The 22,144-nt window shown below is 41.1% G+C and overlaps 1 protein-coding gene across 1 annotated transcript in view; it reads right to left on the bottom strand.

The window, feature by feature from the left end:
* The window catches only part of LAMA1 (laminin subunit alpha 1), a 267,694-nt gene that overhangs the window by 88,418 nt on the left and 157,132 nt on the right, over nucleotides 1-22,144 (bottom strand). The window contains exons 8-19 of the mRNA XM_013004706.2: nucleotides 21,146-21,325; nucleotides 19,282-19,371; nucleotides 17,961-18,078; nucleotides 17,193-17,371; nucleotides 16,204-16,309; nucleotides 11,304-11,464; nucleotides 9,189-9,329; nucleotides 7,964-8,137; nucleotides 5,646-5,747; nucleotides 4,136-4,347; nucleotides 3,101-3,212; nucleotides 1,593-1,703 (exon numbers count right to left, since the gene is read on the bottom strand). Coding sequence (XP_012860160.1) covers nucleotides 1,593-1,703; nucleotides 3,101-3,212; nucleotides 4,136-4,347; nucleotides 5,646-5,747; nucleotides 7,964-8,137; nucleotides 9,189-9,329; nucleotides 11,304-11,464; nucleotides 16,204-16,309; nucleotides 17,193-17,371; nucleotides 17,961-18,078; nucleotides 19,282-19,371; nucleotides 21,146-21,325 — 1,686 coding nt within the window. The remainder of the gene's footprint in view (nucleotides 1-1,592; nucleotides 1,704-3,100; nucleotides 3,213-4,135; nucleotides 4,348-5,645; nucleotides 5,748-7,963; nucleotides 8,138-9,188; nucleotides 9,330-11,303; nucleotides 11,465-16,203; nucleotides 16,310-17,192; nucleotides 17,372-17,960; nucleotides 18,079-19,281; nucleotides 19,372-21,145; nucleotides 21,326-22,144) is intronic.

Genomic DNA, 22,144 nt, shown 5'->3' with positions numbered 1-22,144 from the left:
TTGTTTTTAGTTTAAGAGGAAGTCAGTTCTGATTTCTTTTAAGCTTCTTCTAAGGTCACATTTTTTAAAAGCCTATGGAGCAGTTCTATGGCATCGCCATGGATCCGAGTCATCTTAAAGGCAGCGAACAACAATTCCAAAAAACTCCTCCTACGATATGCTTACAGGGCTCACTGGTGACAGCATTCTCACTTTTCCTGCAGAGACTCGGCATGTACTTTCAATTCCTGGCCAAGGCACCTCACACACAATCATCCCCCCCAGCCGGTGGTGGTTTGAATGTGGCTAGGATGCTAAACAGGTCTCAGGGGCACTTACAGACTACATTGGACTTAAAAGAAGGTGATCTACTTTTGGAAATGTGCCACATGAAAACTTCGTCACAATATGCAACCCCAAACGGATGATGGGGATGGTGCCAAGTCCGGGAAGCCTGATGTTCCTTTGTGCATGGGGTGCATGGGCATGAATCACAGGGCCAAATCAACAGCCGCTAGCTAATGACAACAGAATGGCACCTCACCCCCACGTTTTTGGTAAAAGTGCATAGCCTTCATCTTATCACAAGTAAATATCAGACAAGCTCTAGCTGAGAGACATTCCACAGAAGGTCGAATACTCATCATAAGCCTCAGTCACGAAGAACTGTCACAGACTAGAAGATACAAAGCCACTAAATGCATTGGGAGAGCCTGCGTTTGATCCAGAACGGAAGCGAGACATGAATAGAAAACCCAATGAAATCTTAATAAAAGCTGTACTTTCATCAATAGAATTTTGCAACTGCTAACTTCTTGATAATTGTAATGGTACTTTGTTACACACAGGCAATCTGTATCCTGTTTTGTGACTCTTCTATACGTCTAAAGTTTTCACACAAACAATCATTTCAAATGGCAAAAGCGTTTATTGTGCACGCTATCGGATGGGCTATGTGTGTGTAAACATGCACTAGCAGAAGCCAGTGGGGTTGCTCTTCCCACCTCACTGTCTCTAAAGGCACACCCTGCTGGCTGCCCTGCGAGTGTTGGCGAAAAGGGTGGCGGACAAATGCAAAGGGAAAGGAAACACGAAAAGGCAGCAACCTGGTCAAATAGTTCCAAGCTGGTCCTCTGAGAAAACGGATTCTAAAGGGATTGTGCTTGTGTGCAATCCCTACAGACTCAAAGGATTGCAGACAAAGCAAAACTGGGCTCTGGGGAGCACAAAGGATGGATATGGGGCACCATGAGGGGAATCTCTCCAGGCTCTGATCATGAATTTCCCACGCCAGTGACTCCACCCATCTCAGTGTACTAATTAGCATATGAATTCATTCTATCTGAGAGGATTTTTTTTAGCACCCAGGAGCGTGGTGTGGCCTGGTTTAAGGCATGAGAGAACAATACATGATGAACTTATTTCCACTTCTACCAAAGAATTTTTTCTTCAAAAAAAAACCAGGCAAATTTCATACCATAGACTAATGTCACATTTTTTTCTTTATGGTTTCAAGGTGAGTGAAAGAAGTATGTTCTACGACTAACTTCTCCTCAGTCCATGACTCTGGAGTCGGAGGACATGGACATTCCAAGTCTCCGCAGCAGACTCACCAAGCAGACGCCGTGAGGATCGCACTCAGTTGCGTGGCCGTGGCATTCACAAGGCTGACAAATCCCCCCAAAGAGGATTCCGTCCACTCGGTAATAGCCCGGGAGGCATGACTGAAAAAGAAGGGCAGGGGACCGTGCTGTGGATGCAGCAGCAGCCTACGAAAGCCATCTGTCCTGCATGACCTTGGAAAAGGCAACTGCTCCGTTTTCCATGAGTAGAGAAAGTTATGCATTCCTTTTTGTAAAACAGCTTAAAGTGTCCTGCATATGTCAGAATCTTCATCCATTTTAAGTGTGCAATTCAATGATGTTGAGTAAAATTATCGAGTTTGTTCAATTATCACCATAATTCAGTTCTGTATTTCTTTTTTTAAGCATAGAAACAATTTAATGGTAATGCAATCAGTTGACATATAACTGAGTGGTATTCTGATGCAAAATTCTTAAACTAGAATTAGATCATATCAGCCATTTAATTAGTGTCACTAATCAGTCAAAAGGATGTTTTATTCTCAACTTTGTCTAAAATTCATTAAGTTTCCATTAAACAAATCACGAAAGTGCAAGCCTTTGTCAAACCATACTGGTTCAGTTTAGCAAACATCATAGGCATGCTTTCTCGGCGCTCCCCACTAGACAGGCGACAAGGGCATTGAGGGACACTCTTCTCTGTCTATAAGGAACAGGCGGTCAATCCTGTCACCACCTCAACGATCCTATGGCGTGATCCATTTTGATCACTGCAAAGACTGGAACATGTAACAACTGGATTCTCTGCCCAGTGCAACTACGGTGCGGTTCCAAGCCAGGAGTGCACACTTCTAAGAGCCATGTCAAAATTAGCCTGGGGCCAAAATGACTGTCAAATGAGACCTGGCTGGTCTAAAGCTGTTTGATCTACCATGCTGGTGACTTATACATGACCTATACAATCAGATTCAGGCTTCCTTACAAAGACCAAATAGACTATATTCAAATTGTCTCCTTTGGGAAGCAACAATCTAGGAAGTCTATCCACAATTCAATTTAATGATCAAAAACAGAATCCAACTTTTCCATCAGCAACCTAGTTTTCCATGGTGCTTAGCTGGATGCCACAGAAACGGGGATGGCGTCTATCTGCTCGTGATCCCGGGTTATCTGAGGAGTTGTTTCATTGCACTCCTCTAAGAGGGACTCGGAGAATAAATGTAGAGAGTGTAGACTTTGCGCTTCCTACAACAGTGTTTTCTGCAAGACAGCAGCCCTGAAATGGGTTATCTCCAGGTACCCAGCCCACCCTGCAGAGATATCAAGTATAAACAATGCAACTGCCTGTGTCCCCACAAATATTGGAAATTTATTGATAGCCTCAGAAAAGGTTTGAACCAAATATTGAGTTTCCAATATTCAAATTCAAATGGGTATGATACACTTTCAGTGCACACACCCCCTTCAACCCGAACCCCTACCCCAGACTTAAGCAAGAATGCAAAAGATGGCTGGGGGGGTCGGGGGCGAAGGCTTACCTCACAAGAGATGCCTGCATAGCCTGGGGGGCACTCACACTGCTCCACCTCAGAGGCCAAGTCGAGGTCTATAGCATTAGGGGTCGCTGTGTCCAGAGTGACGGAACTGAGCCTGTGAAGAGACAGGATTAGGTAGATGAATGTACACACTCACACACGATGCCCATGGTCTCAGAGAGCACTGGTTCTTATAAGAGAGAACTCCAAATGGGGAGGTGACTTTGGTACCTAATGGTTTTCACAATAGGCTTTCAGGAGCCATCATTATTCCCTTTCAACAACATCTACAACATTAGATGCAACCGTGTGCTTTGCCCATAGACAGTTAATGGCAATGGGTCTGCCCCTTGAAGTTGAAGCCCTTCAGGAATTTCCATCCATTCCAATCTCGTATCTCAGAATGCAGATATAAATAATAAATAATGTAATTACATGTTTCCTTTAGCTGCATCCAACTTTTAGGCTTGGCCAGCCACTTTTAGAATCGGATCTTCCTCAATAAAAATTTTTTTTTTAAAAAAGAAAGAAAAAAAGGAGTGAAATGTCCAAAGAGAGACAAATCACCTTAAGCATGCACCCAGACATGTCATTGATCTTAAAACAATGCAATACAAGATAGAAGTCACTTGGGATTTCACTCAGTCCAGGACTAATCTGTTCACAATGAAGAAACAGACTCCCACAGCTCAGCTAGAGATGGGATTGACACAATGGTGACTATCGAATTGTGCAGCCTTTATTTGACAATCAGAAGTGTGAGAACCAGACCCCCAAATGGGAGTGATAGCTGTTCACTTATCAGACATTTCTTAAAAGGTCTTGGAAAGTTTCAGATTCTTACAGCAAGCATCTCTCTAACAAGTTATATTTGTCATGACCTACTATTTTAATATCTTCTATAAAATCATGCTAATACCTATAATAAATTTAAAGATATCTAATATCACTGACAGTGTCTTTAGAATAGCAAAAGTAAGATATATTAAGTTTACAATACAAAACAACAAAGATGATGCCCTTCTCTTTGATGCATACCTGTAAAGGGCTATTTTCGCAGTATTGTAGTTGGCTCGGATCAAAAGATGCGTCACGTTGGCAAGGACGGTCATCAGCTGATCTCGATCTATTTCCCGTTTGGTATTAAAGTCTTGGAAGTTCTCAGGCACAAGTCTAACCACACCAAAGTACTCTTCGTAGGGTTGCAATAATAGGCCTTCAGCCCGGGTGTTTAAAGTGAATCCATTTCCCTAACATTTAAAAGCAAAAGGAAATTTCCATAATTCCATTTAATGATAAAAAAATCAAATCAAACACGAAATCCAGAGCCCCCCCAGAAACAGTCAGGGAAGTAGCAGTTCCCGGGGTACACGAGGGAGGTGGGGGAAGGGGTGTAAGGGAGAACTGATTAGCAGTGATGGATGTATAACCTCCCTTGAGGGGGATGAATAACAGAAATGTGGGTGAAGAGATACAGCAGTCGGTGTAAGATATGAAAAAGAATAATGATATATAATTTATTCAGGGTTCACAAGGGTGGTAGCATGGGGGAGGAGGGTAACAAAGAGGAGCTGATATCAAGGGGCTCAACTAGAGAGATAATGTTTTGAAAATGATGATGGCAACATATGTACAAGTTTGCTTGATATAATTGATTGATGGACTGATTGTTATAATATCTGTAAGAGCCCCCAAATAACATGCTTTCATATAAACATAAATAAATAAAATCAAGATTGTTTATCTATTCATCTGCTTAGGCTTTCATTATGCCTAGGCTGATCTGGTAAGAAATGTGACGATGTGTCTGACTGCTGGTCCAGGGTCCTCAGAGAAGAGCTTCACTCTTGTTCTCTATGAGGATTCCTATAGCAAGTCTGAAAGGTGTGGGCTTTGATGAGGTCTAGAGAGAGAAACAAAGGCATGGGTTCACCCTCGCTTGTATCAAAGAAACCAATCTGATCTCCCTCATCTTAAAGGATATCAAAGAAAAGGTATATAACATGTGCTTCCAGCATGCCTCAAACTGGCTATTCACACAGATCTATCACCAGACACCGCTGAGAGGGAAGGCACAGGGGAGGCAGCAGACACTGGAGATCAGGAGCTGAAACCGTTTTTTTGCTCCACTGTCCTGCAGGCTCCGTGGTGCCGACACCCCGGGAAGTCGTGGGAGTGCGTGCTCTGTCGAAATGTGTCTTTTGACGAAAGAGGGGTGGGGTATGGCAGAGGGCGAGAACTGAGAGAAACTTACACAAGTGGCAGAAGGAACCGGTCCCCTGGGTGCCAGCATGGCCTAATTAGTTCATTTGGGAAGGCAGAGGCAAAAGGAGGGAAGTAGGGTGTGTGGGACTAAAAGAGTAATTCTGAACTCAGAGCAAAAACTCACTTCCTTTTCAAGTGTGAGAAGATGGGCAAGCTGTAGTGACCCAGAAGAGATAAATGAATGGCCAATTGGCCACTTGGTCATGACTGCTGGTTAGTAAGACTTCCCTGAGCCACTGCTATTCACAGAGCTTGGGCCAGCCGCAAAGCAATATGCAATTACCTTCACGATGACATCTGTCTGAGACACGAGGTCACTGTCCGCTGCCTCCACTGGAATATCATAGGACACCGTGTATTTCAGGAACCCACCAAATGCAGTCAACTGGAATGATTAAGTTAAAATGTACACTAAAAGGAAGAAGACTCTCAGTCCTAAGTGACAGGGATTGGGCACTCACCTGGGACTGAAACCAACCAGGCCACAGTACATAAAGGTGTTCCCATTAAAGGCCCTGGCTTGAGAAGATTTTATTAACAAGTATTACTGAAATGCCAGACATTGCCGAAGTGCCCAGAAAAGAAATACGTGCCTCCTCAGACATCCCAAAGTAAGCTTCTTGACATTTCAGCTAATTATGCAATAAGCTTTATTTCATTTAAGTATTTTAGAAGTAAGGGGTTTGATCTGCGACCACAACCTCCACATGTTCATCGCTGGTCCTGCTTACAGGCGAACAACAGGGAGCATGATACGCTGTTACGGCCATGCCAGGGCAAGGTATTAGTGAAACCGAGATTCCTTTCTGACGGTGTGATCATTGTATGCGTCCACTTGGCTAGGCCTGGGGCCCTAGTTTCTTGATCTAATTCTAGACTTGACAGTGCTATCAGGGAGCTTGTTCATGGGATGATCGCTTACAATCAGTTCCCTCGCAGTATTAGAGATAACTCCTGTGAGGAGACTTCATCCAACCAAGGAAAGGCCCCAAAAGTGAAAACTGAGGTTTCTTGGAGAAGGAATTCGGCTTCCAGACAATAACAAAAACCCAGCTGCCCTCTAAGTTTTCAATGCCAGTCTGCAGCATCACTGCCTGCGTGAGTTTAGCCAGCGGGCCTGCTCCATAGATTTTAAGCTTGGCAGTCTGTGAATCAGTTCCTTTAATGAAAATGCCTGTTGGTTCTGGAAAACTGTGAATGATACAGATTGGGGGGTGACCGCAACAAACAATATAATGTTCAGAGTCCAATCTTTGCACTAAAAACAGACAGCGACTTCAAGTGGTGGGAAAATAACCTCTCTTTATAAGACCATGCTTCAAGAGAGCACAGCTTCTAGGGTTGTAATTTGAAGGAGAAATGAACTGAGATGTAGTCAATCAACATGGTCCTTCTAGCCATATTACTTTATGAGCTGCATTACAAATCCCGGTCTCTTTGCCTGTGGCTATAGTACTCTGCTTTTAAATATATAAATTAAAATTTTGAACCAGGTCAGGGGGAGTAGGTTCCATTTCAGACCTTCAGCTCTGCATTTAACTGTACAAACCACTCATCACCCACCTCCCCACAAGCCCTGTAGTTCCACTCCCCCTCTGCCTCCACCTCTGATTTCTCTTCTCCCTCTTAAGGACCACCGCCCATCCTCCCTTTCACCCAAATTAATACCTGTAAACCTTCTAATCTATTGTCCCCTCTTCCACCCCTTGCCCTCCATGCCTTGGGAACCTCCAAAGTCAGTTCCCTTTGACATGCAAGACATACTCTCATTAATGGTAACTTAAGCAATAGCCATTTAGTAAAAATAAACACTATTTTAAAACACATAAAGCAAGTTGTAGAAAATTAAAATATAACAAATATTTTACCAAGTTACAATGAAAGTGAAGTATTAGCATTATTTTAAAACATATTAAATGCATTGTTAAGATCAGTGGGGAACTACAGCTATTGGGATAGATAATTTCACTTGATTGATTGCATATGTCCAGTTTAATCAGAATCTGGGTAAAAGTGGTATAATTGAGAAGAAGGAATGCGTTTATGCCATTGACAGAAAAGATTAAATCATATAAACTAACTCTCTAAATGTCAAATGACTTTTGCATTTTATTAACATTTTCTTAAATTCTGTTCCTGCTTGTGAACTTTGTGTAGGTAACTATCTGTACTAATAATGAAAGAGAAAACAATGGATTCCAAAAAACTTTGAGTGCTTTCTATTTTCTGGGCAGCTTTCAAAGCCAGGGCGACGTTAAGAAAAAGTATGACTAATAATGAACAAAATAAGAATGTGTCTAATATTTTATTAAAAGCCCAAATGATTCAAGAACTCAAAAAGAAAATGTTTGTCACTGGAGAAGACTTTATGAAATAGTGTTCCAATGAACTCAGCAAAGAGCGAGTGTTCTTATTTTAACGATGCATAAAACATGGTTTAAGGATTATAAAAAGATACCATAATTCAGATGCAAACAAATACTGTGACAGTTTCTGTCAGATGTTCAGTGACCAATAAAGGTATTTAAATTGCAAACAGAACTTCTTTCTTAGTATGCTGAGATCTTGCCCAAGATGCCCTAACTTCCATTAAGGACTTACCTTATTTCCTAGATATGCCTTAGGAGCTGACCAGTAGTACTTAGAAGTTAACCTTTGCAAAACTGCGGAGTTGTTGATACTAATTTGGTGAAATCCACTATGAAGAGCCTGCTGAGGCTGGATCCTATTTGAACCGATCAAGTCAGTGACCAGCCACCCAGACATGTCATTGATCTGAAAAATAATGCAATGATTTTAGAACATAAACTAGAAGCTTAGATTTCACCCAGTCCAGGACTAATATGTTCAAAATGAATAGACCCACACAACGCAGCTAGTGATGGGGTTAATGCGACTGGGACTCCAGAAATTGTGCAGCCTATGTGTGACCTTTCTTTTTATCAAAAGTCCAGAGAGACTGATGAAGCAGTTAAATGTGTCCCTCAAAATCAGATCCATTACGAGAATGTTAGCTAATAAAACGATAAGGGTTGTGGATATACATTTGAGATTGAAAAACAGCAAAGAACTTAAGAAATACATTAAGTAAAAGGTCATTTGCTAATTCTGACCCTCCCTTCCTTGTTGTCCCTTTACTCAAATGCCAAAAAATACATAGAAATATTTTCTAGAATCTGTATTTTCAATTTGCCAATGACATCGACCTGACAAAGGTAGCCCCAGTTCTTTATTAAAGAGCTACTTTAAATACAAGACGGGGAGGCAGGGACTCACCCTCGACACCAGTCCCTTGAGATGGGGGAGAGTTGGGAAGACAGGTGGTCACCTGCAGGGGTCACCCACCCCTGCAGTCCCTTGCTGCCCTCCAGCCATCCTCCTGCTTCCTTTTTCACTTGCCACCCTCTCTCTGACCTCTGAACTTCTCATTCTCCAAAAAGCTGGGCGTTCTGGAAAATTCTGCAGGACCTGTGTCCTGGTGTGTTTCCCTAGCCTGAGGCAAGAGCGGAGCAGGTGGGCTGAAATCTGACCTGACCACTTGATAAATCTTCCAGCATTTTAAGGTTCTTAAATAGGATGCATTCTGCTACAGCATTTCATCACATAATTTATAGGACAATGTATGTAGGGACAAATACATAACCTTTCATGGAACGTCAAGACACAGGTCACTTTTAGCAGTGGGACTGCCTGCCGTTGGCATGTGGCAAGGCCATTCTTAGTGGATGGGAGTGATGTGCAGACACGGTGCAAGTCAGCCTCATTGCTTCCCAGCCACAGCCCAAAGAGCCCATGTGAGTGCGTTAAATACTTGCTTGTCACCCACCTGGCGGATGGGCCAAGAGAGACTCTTGCAGACGTTAGACACACCAAAGCAGAAGCACTCGGAGCAGCCCCAGGGGTTGCTGTCCTTCAAGTTATAGAATCCGGGTTTGCAGCGATCACAGTCTTGCCCCTCGACATTTGCCTGCAATGTGGAGGAACCACTTTTGAAATCAACGTGTTCAGAAAGATAGTATTTTTTAAAGTGACATTAATAAGAAAGGCTGTGGAGCGACAAAGAATGAAGTAGATAACGAAGTAAACAGGATGTGAATCTTTTCAGAAGGTGGCTGGTGGTTGTTATGCACTGACATGTGTTTTCTAGCTCACAGTGACCCTACAGGACAGAGTAGAACTGCCTCATAAGGTGTCCAAGGCTGTAATCTTTATGAAAGCACATTGTTATATCGTTCCAGAAGACCGACTTTGAAAAATGTATTACTTCATTGTGTAGTCAAAAACAAAACTAAGAAACTCAGAGCATGCGTATTATCCTGAAATGGCTTTGTATTCTTTTTCTATTTTACAACGGTCATTTCTGCTGCCCTTCCATACATTTTAAATTATGGAGAAAAGACAACTGCTCAATGAACAAACCCAGTGCCACTGAGTCAATTCATAGAGGTCCTTCATGAAGTTTCTGAGGGCTGTACTTCTTGACAGGAGCAGGTAGCTTTGTCTTCCTTATGCAGAGCCCCTGGGGGGTCTGAATTGCTAATCATGTGGCTAGCAGTCCAAAAATTACTCAACGACACCTCCAAATTCAAAACGCACTGCCATCGTGTCGATTCCGACCCATGGACCCTCTTGGGGTTTCCAAGATTGTAACTCTTTATGGGACTAGAAAGCCATAGCGTTGGACCTTTGTGCTTGTGAAACCACTAGGTCTTCAGCATGTCTTCAGAGACTAGAAGGTCTTCTTATTGGAACACTTGGACCCCTCTGATACCTTATGCTGACAAAATGTCTCAAGGTAAAGCAGATCACATCAACAGTCTTGGGGTCTGGTGTCGGAAGCAAAGAACGACAGTCTTATGGAGGAGTGTGTCCTGAGGCTGTGAATTTTGACAAATGCATTGTAGTAATATTTAAAAAGTATGCCTAATGATGTGCTTATGTGGAACTAAAATAATCTAAGGGAGGAAAAAGTCCTACACATTACCAGTGGAAATTGTTACTAGCATGATATTGTCAAATAAAACATCTAACTGCATCAGTTTAACATCTTGCTCATATTATTCAAGACTTTTAAAGAGGAATCCCCAACCACGTAACTGCCTTTAATTAATGCTTTTAAGAATTTCATATTTACTTGGTTCTCCTTTGCACATAAACCCGGAAAAGAAGGTAGAGAGGAAGGCAAGTTGTAAACCAAGATCTAATCAATCATCATCATCATCTATGCTTAGCTGCAATTCACCTTGTTGATGGATTTGCACTGTGGTTCAACTATAAGAACACTTGTGAGATGGTGCAGGACCAGGCAGTGTTTCATTTGGTTGTACATACCCTGTTTCCCCGAAAATAAGACAGTGTCTTATATTAATTTGTGCTCCCAAAGATGCGCTAGGTCTTATTTTCAGGGGATGTCTTATTTTTCCATGAAGAAGAATATGGTACACATTTATTGTTTATTGTTTTATTGAAAGAGACCTCTCACTTCCTGTCTGCTCTGGCTGTGCTGCGGCCAACAGTGAGCTGCACAGGAGCGCCCGCCGCTATGGTCCAGAGTCCAGAGTTACGGTCGCTTCGGGGGGCCTTATTTTCGGGGAGGTCTTATTTTCGGGGGATGTCTGACTTTTAGGGAACCAGGGTAGACAGACTCATTATAAGTCTGAACTGGCTCGTGGTACCTAACAGCACTTAGCTTCATTCTGTGAAGTCACAGAGATGCTTCTAGAGTCTATGGCCAGAGCTCATAGGGTACCAAAAACTCTGTGCTAGCTAAGTCCAAGGACATATATTATGGTCAACTCACTGGGACATGATGCCATACTTCTCAGGAAGGTATGGGGGAAGGGGTGCTCTCTTAACATTTTGCTTTAATCAAGACTAGCTTATCCAAGCCAAAGCCCCAAAGAAAGCATGCAGACACATGTCATCGTGGTGTCTCATGTACCTTGCAGAGACAAGGCTCTGTGCAGGGGTCTTCATTCACACTGCCAGCCGGACTGCACTCACAGCGGATACACTTGGGGTAACCCTTATAGCCAAATTGGCAGCGATCGCATTTTTCTCCCGTATAACCCTCCTTACATGGGCACTGCCCTGGCCATTTCCCTGGAGAGAAACAAATGACAATAACCAACATGAAGATGAAAGACATTTAAATCAAGATTCGGCAAGCGCTTTCTCTCTGTTACTATTACTCAGTTGAATCCTTGTTACTTGAATGGAACTACTGAAAGTACTTAAAGAATTAGCATGTTCTATTCCAATCTGTTTCACTCCGCTCAAGAGGAACTTGCACATGGATCAAGAGGCAGTGTGCTAACAAAACAAGGGAATGCTGCATAGGTTAAAATCAGCAAGGTTGTATCCCTTCACCATACTTACTCATTAAGCATTTACTGGTGAAATGAGGTTTTAGCCTTCAGAATAGACTAAAATTTAATGTAAAGAAGACCCAAATTCTAACAACTGGACTGATAGGTAACATCATGATAAAGGGAGAAAAGATTGAAGTTGTCAAGAATTTCATCTTGCTTGGATCCACTACCAATGCTCATGGAAGCAGCAGTTGAGAAATCAAACAAGACTTGCATTAGGTAAATCTGCTGCACAAGACCTCTTTGAAGTGTTGAAAAGCAAGGATGTTATTTTGAAGACGAAGGTGCACCTGCCCCAAGCTGTGGTATTTTCAGTAGCTTCATGTAACGCGAAAGTAGGACAAGGAATAAGGAAGACCAAAGACAAATCGATGCATTTGAACCATGGGGTTGGCGAGGCAAATGGAAAGCAGTATGGGCTGCAAAACCCAACAGATTTGGCTTGGAAGAAGAGCAGTCAGAATGGCCCTGAAGGGCAATGATGGTAAGACTTTATCTCACCGACTGTGGGCATGCTTTAAGGAGAGACCAGTCCTGGGGGAGGACATCATGCTCAGGACAGTGGAGGGGCAGCCAAAAAGAAGTAGGTCTTCAAAAGAAAGGGTCACTGAGAATGACCCTTTAGCACCTAACAACCACCTGATAGTACCTGATAGCACCTAACAATCACACCACCTTGATTAGAGTCACTTAAATATATATACCCCAGTAGAGGTATATATTTACCCCCCCCCCCGCACACACATATACACATGTATATATTTATGTATACATATACATATGTGTGTAAATTTATATATAAAACCACATACACCCATGTATCGATTTATGTATATACTAATATATGTGTGTATGTAATATATTTATGTATATGTGTATATAAATATGCACATATATACAAATACATATATTGAATATAACTATCATAGCAGATAGAAGTTCTTTTCAGGCAAGGAGCCTAACTCAGAGCAGGTGGAGAAGATTAAATTACTAGGAAAGGTCTGAGCGGCATGAAGAGCAAAGGTGGAGTTCGTTCTTCTCTAACAATGGCCTCTGTAAAAATGGTGTGAGGGTAGCATCTGATCTCCTCTAGCTTCAAGGGGAGGAGCAACAACCAAGATGAACAGTAACAGGTACCCAGCCACTCCCACAGTTGAACACCTTTGTATAGTCAACATCTTTCTGATTTTCCCTATTTTCAGTCAACATCCATCTGACATCAGCAACGATAGTCCATGTTTTAGGTCCTGCTCTGAATCCAGACAGAACCTCTGGGAGGTTCCTGTCCATGTATTGCAGCACCCAATGAAGGACGATTTTCACCAACATTTTACTTGCATGTGTTATTAAAGAGATTGTTCTATAATTTGGACATTCTGTTTGGTCACTTTTCTCTAGAATGGGTACAAGTATGGATCTTTTCCAGTTGGCTGTTTAGCTGTCTTCCAAATTTCCTGACATAGATGAATGACTGTTCCTAGTACTTCTTCTGCTTGTTGAAATATTTCAAGTGGTATTCCATCAATTCCTGGGGACTTGTTTTTGGCTAATGCATTCAATGTACCTTGAGCTTCTTCCTTCAGAACTATTGGATTTAGCTCATATGCTACCTCCTGAAATGGTGGAATGTCGACTAACTAGTTCTCGTTGGTACAGAGACTATGCATCCTTTCCATCCTCTTTTGGTGCTTCTTGCATCATTCATTATTTTGCCCATAGAACCTTCGACTAGTGCAACCCACGGTTTGAAGTTTCTGAGTTATTTTGATCTAAGACATGTTGGGAGGTACCACAGAGTCGGTTCCAACCCATAGTGATCCAGGGCACAAAGAATGAATGTGTGCCTAGTCCTGCCCCATTCTCACAACGGTTCCTATGTTGCAGCCACTGTGTCAATCCATCTCGGTGAGGGCCTTCCTCTGTTTTGCTGCCCCTCCACTGTACCAAGTATGAAGTCCTTCTCCAGTGACAGGTCTCTCCTGACAACCTGTCCAAGGGATGTCAGTTGAAGTCTTGCCATCGGCCATACTTGTTCCAAGAGAGATCTGTTTGTCCTTTTGACAGATAATTGTATCTTCAGCATTCTTCACCACAGTTCTTCGTTATTCAATGTCCTACTTTCACATGCATGTGAGGCTACCGGAAATAACATGGCTTGAATCAGGCACACATTAGTCCTCAAAGTAACATCCTTTTCAATATTCTACAGAGCGCTTGTGTAGCATATATACCCAATGAATGCATTGTTTGATCTCTTGACTGATGCTTCGATGGGCATTGATTGTGGATGCAAGACAGACAAAATCTCTGACAACTTCAAACTTTTCTCCATTTATCATGATGTTACCTATTAGTCTGGTTGTGAAGTTTTGGGGTTTGTTTTTTCCCATTGTGTTGTATTCCACCCTAAAGCCTGCAATCCCTGATCTTCAGCAGCAAGTGTTCAAGTTTAAGATATGCTTCTATTTTCTAACCTTTTTTGGTGTTCTAACTCCAAGTCTTTATATATGAGAGGGTAACCCATCCCCCCAAATGAATTTTTTTCAAAGCTATGTATGTATTTAAATTTTTTTTACAAAACAACCTTATTACCTTCAAGGTACTGTCCATTACATTTAATGCATTTGTCAAATCTGTGATTCCATTCTTGGAAACATTTTTCAAACTCATCTGTTTGGATGGCTGACAACACCTCCCTCATTTTTCTCTTCCCCACTTCTATGTCATCAAATTGATATCCTTTCATGTCCCTCTTCATTTGAGGAAACAAAAGAATGGAGCGAGGCCAGGTGTGTCAGGTCCAGGGTCCACAAAAGGCATGTCGTTTTTTGCCAAAAACTGGCGCAATGACATGGCTACATGAGCAAGTGCATTGTCATGGTGGCAAAACCAGTCCCCTGTCTGCCACAAATCAGGTCTTTTTTGTCACACAATCTTTTCAGAACCTCTACATTGAAAGCTTGATTAACAATCTGAACTGGTGGAATAAACTCCAAATGCACTGTCACCATCACATAAAAAACAAACAAACCCCAAACCAAATGGGCATCGTCTGGATCTTTGATTTCACCTGACAAACTCTTTTGGGGTGAGGTGGTGACGGTGTGTTCCACTGGCTTGATTGATGTTTGCTTTCGGGGTCAAGAATAGCACCATGTCTCATCACCAGCTATGTCCTTGGGGGACAAAAAGTCTGGGTCTCTTCAGAGCTGTTTTTTCAGAGCACAGCATGTTTCTACTGGACCCTCTTTTTCCTGATCAGTCAGAACCCAAGCCACAAATGCCCCAGCGATCCTTCTCATTCCCAAATCTTCCATTAAAATTCACTGAACCGAGCTCCAAGATAGTCCAGATAATCCCCCCATCCCTTCAATGGTCTATTGTCACCTTTGAGCACAGGTGCACGGATTTTGTCGACATTTTTGTCCATTGGGGAGTTGACAGAAGTCCAGACGAGGTTTGTCATCAATCAGCATTTCACCTTTTTTGAAACAAGCAACCACTCATACAACTTAGTTTTCCCCATTGCACTGTCCTTGGTAGCTGTGTTCAACATCACAATAGCTTCTGTGGCATTTTTCTCAAGCAGGAAACAAAATTTCACAGCCTCACACTGTTCCCTTAAATCGGCCATTACAAAACAACGAGGTTCAAAGAAACTACTTTTTACAAAAAAATTCACTATGACCAGGGAGAACCTTCCCAGGTGACACTCCTGGGTGCATTCTGAGCGAGTTGCTGGATGTTCAGCTAGCTGGAAAAATGTGTACTAAGAAAGCTCAGCCCCGCAGACCATTTTGTTCTTTTTGGGGTGGGGTGGGGGGGTACACCCTCGTATTTCATTATAGTATTTTACTTTGTCTTCTCAAGCTGCCTTTTGAAATTTTCTGTTCAGCTCTTTGACTTCGTCATTTCTCAGCTTTAGCTACTCACAAGTTTGAGCTAGTGTCAGCATCTCTGTTGACATCCACATTGATCTTTTCTTTCATGACACTTGCCCCTACCAGCCATCCTAGTGCCCACGCTCTCATTTGTTTAGTACCTGTGAGCAGAGCTTTTATCACCTGGTTCAATTATAGGCTTCTAGGTCCTAAAAAACTTCTGACCTATTCTACCAACAAACCCCACTGTCATCGAATCACTTGTGATGCATAATGACTCCATAGGACAGAGTGAAAATGTCTGTTAGGGGTTATGAGAAGATAAATCTCTGCAGGAGCACACTGCCTCATCTCTCCTGTGCAGATAGAGGAAGGTCTTCATCAAATACATGGGGCTTCCAAAAAGATTCATGGAAAATAGTTAAAAGATCATGAAAAATTTTCCACAAACTTTTTGAAGCTCCCTTTTACTGGTGAACAAAATATCAGTGAAGATTTATGTCATCAAATTGCTGCACAATGATAATATTTCCATTAGATCTAAATCTCCCACCCCAAATCACTGCCCCAAAGCAATTCAACTACATACCATCGTGTAAGTTAGAATGAAGATCATCCTTAATACAGACAAAACCAAGGGACCCCCAGGGGTCACAGTCACATGGATGGCAAGGGTTGTCCTCATAAGGAGAAACCTGAAAGGCAGAGAATACCCTAAATTATTTTACCAGAAATAGCAGCGTTACCAGCAATGAAATCAATGATATTATTCAAGACACGATTATTACAATGCCTTTTCTAACCAAGACGCACAGATTTCAGGAAGACAAGGTGCTTTTAAAGCAAGAAATTTCAAACATCCTTTTGGTTGGTGGTGGCAGCAGTTAGCATCATTAGCAAAATGATATCCTTCCCTATCACCACTGCTACCCAACCACCCACTATTTGCTATCCATCCGAGTCTTATTTTAAGCAGTCTAGGAGCTCCTGTGTGAGGCAAAGGGTTAACACACTTGGCTACTAACTGAGAGGCGGGAGCTACAAATCCACCCAGAAGTGCCTCAGAAGAAACTCCTGGTGATCTACTTCTGAAGGTTCAGCCATTGAAATCACCATGGAACACAGGTCTACTCTGACACGAATGGGAGTTGCCACAAGTTGGAATCAAATCAATGGCACCTGGTTTCATAATCAGAGAAACATGGTGCCCATGCAACGGCTACACACCAATGTAACTAGGACTCATTAACCGACTTCTATCTGAAAGAAAGAGCTGCTCAGTCCCTGGTCAAAGGTTCGCATACACAGTTAGTGTTATAAAAACCTGAGTTTCATAGGTAACGGACTGTAAAATGTAGGCTTAATCGTAATGGATGCATTTTCTAAATGTTTTACTTTGAGCTAGACTATAGCAGGTAGAATGCTACATCCGTATCTGAAGAATCAAACTAGCGTAAGAATATAAATGAACCATTACAAAAGGAAATGAGTCTCTCATACTAAGTGTGGGAGTTGGTTCCGTAGCACTCTAGCAATAGAAGAAAACGAAGCTCAGTTACGGTGAAGAAATACTCTTACTTTTAGTGGTCTATAATATCCATCGACACACGTTTCACAGTTGATCCCCGCTGTGTTCTGTTGACAGTTTATACAAACTCCTCCTCCCTGGAACTGCCCAGCAGTATTCAGACTTCGGTTCTCATGTGCAACACTCTCATCATAGTAGCAGTCCTTGGCTTTATTGTGACAGTTGCATTCTACAAGAATATTTTACCATCTCAATTTATATCCATATGATGTCCTAGGGAAAGAAAGTTCTCTCTTCCTAAAATCAATTTCTATGATGATAAAATTAAACCAAAATTGTAGAAGAAATTTTAATAGGATATGAGCAATTTTACCCAGGGTTGTTGGGACTAGCAATCAAAGTTATAAATGTGTATCCTCATTGGACTCAGCAACCATCTTTTGTGATTATAGCTTGCAGAAATACTTGCACATTATAAATGCCATATACAGGATTAATCACTGCACCATTTTATAAACAAAAGAGTAATGACAAACAAAATGTTTGTTGACCAGAAACTATTTAAATAAGCTGTGTTATATCCACAAAATGGCATTCTGGGCAATTGTTTTTAGAAATAGCATTTCATATCACCTGAATAGCAAGTTCGATAAGTAGATGAAATTTGTACATATTGAATTAGGTCTCGCTAGTTTAGACTTTATTAAGCTGATCAAATTTCTGAGATAAAATGTATTTCCCAATTACAGAAGTTGTCAAATCATCATAAACATATTAAGGGGGAGGGGATACCACTCTCCAAATTCAAGTGTATTTACCTTCGCATGTGTTACCAGAAGAAATCGTCCCAGGTCTCCAGGGCTGCTGATGGAAGCCAGGGCAGCACTTACTGCAATTCTCCCCACAGGTGTTGTGTTCGCATTGACACTGTAATTTCTAAACAGAAAAGAGGACAAATATTGATTAAAACCTTCACCTGCAGGTCCATTATGTGGCAGGGTGTCACCAGGGAAGATACAGGGCAATGGCAGAGACGAAGCATTTAACTTTCGAGACAAAATACGCACATATAAATACAAGCATGTATAAATACAAGCGAGGAGAAATAAGGCAACACTAAACTAAAGATGACTGTCATTTCTTAATGGAGTTGTCAACTTTCAGGGTCTGAAAGAATCCATTAATAGACTGCTTAATGTTCACCTCGATATTTTTCAACAGTGATAAGAAGATAATGCCAAAGCTTGCAGCCGGAAGGGTCTGATGGGGACCCGAGAAGTAATGTGAGTTGCTTAAAAGAAAGGTGGCGGGTAAATGTCATTTTGACACTTAACAATAAACTTTATTTTATCTTGATTTAAGACCACAAAAATGGAAGAAGGGGCAAATGAAAAGAAGGAAATGGTTCTTTCCAACTCTAAATACAATGTATGACTGTATATGTTAATGTGTGTGTTTGTTTGACTGTCTTCCCGAGAAGAGGCCCCAGTGGCACTGTGGAGCAGATGTTAGGTTGCAAACTGCAAGGTCAGTAGTTCAAACACAACAACTGCTTCAGGGAGAATGATGAGGCTGTCTGCTCCAGTACAGATTTACAGTCTCGGAAACCACCGTGAGTCAGAATGGACTTGAAAGCAGCGAGTTAGTCCTTCGGTTTGTGTGTTTTTGTGTGTCTATAGTGTGGGAAGTCTTATAGAAAGATCCAAAACCCCTAACCCAAACCCGATGTTGTGGAGCAGATTATGTATTGTCGTAATTGGTAAGGGCAAAGGCAGCCGTTGAAGCCCACTAGCTTTTCCTTTAGAGAGAGAGAGGTGCAGGTGTCTGATCTCATAAGGATTTATACTCTTTGGAATCCTAAGGACCCTATAAGACCCTATGTCTTATAGGGTCACTATAGAGAAAGATGTCAAAATACACAGTAAAGGTTTAATTAGAAACCATAAGTCTTAAAAACAAATCAAACTGAAAATGCTAATAAATGAAACCAGCTAAAAAATTTAAGAAAAAATATTACATTATGGTTTTAGACCTTTGACTATTTCCCCTGAATTATTGTTTAAAAGAGCAATATAAACATTCATTGTATCCAAACGTTTATTTGAGAGCTTTTGAAAAGTGTATAGCAATGGCTCCTACCTTTGTTGTTTCATCCCATGGACATGTACGTGCGTGGCCATGGCAAATACACATTCCTCCGATGGAAATGTCTTTTATTGAATAGAAATACTGAGGAAAGGGAAAATTACAAAGGAAACATAAAATCTTTCATATTTCAGGGAAAGAAAGTGCTGACACTTCAATAAACATCTCAGGAGATTTAAGAGTTCACATCAGTAATTTAAAATATATTATCCATACAATTAAAATATAGTTATCCATACATTTAAAATTATATTTAATACAAAGAACTCTTGTGTATTTAATGAAAATAAACAATGCTCAAATTAACACAAAATCAGAAACCATAGGAATCTAATCAGATTCTCCAACATAGTTGCATCTTAAAACATGTCAGTAATCTTCAAAACATATGCTATTGCAAGGGTTTACAAAATGTTGGCAAAATGAATACAGCAATATGTGACAAAGATTGACACACTGATTCTCACATTTATAATGAAATATGAGAAACCTGTAAGAGCCAAAACCATCTTGGAAAAGAACCAATTTAGAGGGCAACATTACCTGGCCCTAAAAGTTCCTATAAAGCCACAGTAATGAAGAAAGTTTAATGTTGGATAGAGAAATAGATCCAGGAAGTAATGTACCATTCAAAAATGGACCCTCCATCACCAGGGAAAAATGTCAACAGGAGTTCCAAAGCAATTTAATGAGGAAAGGCAAGTGATGCTTGGACAGCTCTATGTACAGCATGGCAGGGAGGCACAAACTTTGTCCTTTAACTTCCACCAAGCACAGAATGAATTTAGGTGGGTTCTGGAGATAAAAGCCGAAACCATGAAGCTACTGGAATAAAACGTAGGAGACTATACAGGTGAATTAGAGATGGTAAATCATTCAGAGAGGACACAGGGAGCATTACCCATAACAGAAAAAATGATAAACTATGCTTCTCAAAATTAAAACTTCTGATCACCACATATCATAATGTCAGAAAATGAATAAGCAAGCTCCAACAGAGAGAAGATATTCATAGGAATACATGTATATTCAAACACTCATGTGAAAATCCCATTACCTTTTAATTCTATTTTCCATGACATTTTTGAAGATCCCTTGCATATATGATCTGGGACATACATGCAAAATACATAAATGCCTTTTAAACTCAGCTATATGAAGACCGATAACCCAATTAAAAATGGTCAAAATGTTAAATTAGATATCAAAAACACATGCTCAAAATTATTCATTAGAAAAATATGACTCACTATTATAAAGAGATGCCACTATAAACTATTTTAGAATGAATACAATGGAAATGGCTGACAACCTCAAATATTGAAAGCATGTTGTACAATCACTACACTCACATGTTGCTTGGCTCTTTGTAAAATTGTACAGCTACTTTTGTAAAAGGAATAGGTCTTTCTTAAATATTACATCCAGGGATACCCTAAAATCCAGAATTCCACTTATATGATTTAAAAGGGATATGAAAATGTTTGTACATAAAGCCTTGTACACATACACTTAACATGTAAATGTTTTTCTGAATGTAAACTATATGTCCAAAATGTGTAATTCTCCTTAAGTGGAATAAAGTTAAAACCCTTATTGGGTGAAGGTCAGCAATCTGCACAGCATGGCCACTGCATTCACTACATTATTGGATTTGGGCAACAGGGTGGACATGAGGGGCCCTGAGGACATGATGTCATTCTTATCACCTAGCTTAAAGGCAACAGATATAACAAATCATGTGATGATCTTATATATTTTTGATATAATAACAAGAAAGAACTAATAAAAAAGAAGAGCACTTTTCCCTTCAAATATACTTTTTCACAATTGTCTGGAGAGTTGCCGTGTTACTTACTCTTCGTGTGACAATAGGATCAAGATCTTTCGGGTCCCGGTGGCTCAGGGTCATAAGATCTGCGTTAAGGGTTCTAATGCGTTGTAAGCGCAGTCGGATATAGCGGGCAGATGTGAATTCCAGCAACTTGGGTGAAAGAACATCAGCACTTGGCCTGCCATTAATGAGTGATGTATGAATCTGAGGATGGAGACAACAAAATAAGCACATAGTTCAATTCCAAGCTTTCAAAAACGTAGTCTTAATTTTTAACCTTGGAACCTAATCCTTATGAAGATGTGGCCTATGTTCGAAACAAATTTGATTTTCTTGCAGAAGTTTCTAATATTTGTGATCTGTTTGTGAACACCGGTGGTCATAATGCATCTGAATTGTATTGACGTTATCCATACCTGCGTCTTGAAGATTGCTGAAACCTTTGAATAGAACTGCGTCTCCCAGGGTGGTGAGGCTATTGTGACATCTATCATTATGTTATGGCTTCCTTGAAACTAATTCTAAGTGACAAGAATCAACCAGGGAAAGTGGAGAAAATCCTGCTCTCTTAATTCGTCGCTGACCTTGAAACAATGCCCAAGTTCACTGTCGAGGGCCTCTGGGTCGAGCACATCAGAGTGTTTTTGTAGCTTTATCTCTTCAAGCCATATGCTCCCAAATAATGGATTTTTTTTATTGCACTCAGACTAATGGAGTGTATACAATCGGTGTGTATCAAGCACTGAGCTGTAATCATACACAAGTTATCTCCTAGCCCCAACACCCACTAAAGGGTAGTCTTCCTGGGGACTACTGGGAGGGCTATCTGTTCGAGGCATTTTCAGACTTCCTTTTATATTTCAATAAAGGGGAAGAAGAGTCCAAGAATCACTGCCTAACGAATGCTGAGGAGCCTCATTGAGGTAGTTAGTTTATTGGCCGATAAACACATGTGGGGTTAATTGAAGGGTGAAGGGATAAATGGCTCGGTCAGCCTCACCTTTCTAGTTCTCAGGTCTCTTG

The sequence above is a fragment of the Echinops telfairi genome, unplaced genomic scaffold (assembly GCF_000313985.2).
Source record: "Echinops telfairi isolate 266 unplaced genomic scaffold, ASM31398v2 ScPeMD7_57;HRSCAF=196, whole genome shotgun sequence".
Classification (NCBI taxonomy): Eukaryota; Metazoa; Chordata; class Mammalia; order Afrosoricida; family Tenrecidae; genus Echinops; species Echinops telfairi.
Note: the sequence above shows the minus strand (reverse complement) of the source record. Positions and strands in the feature narration are given on the sequence as shown.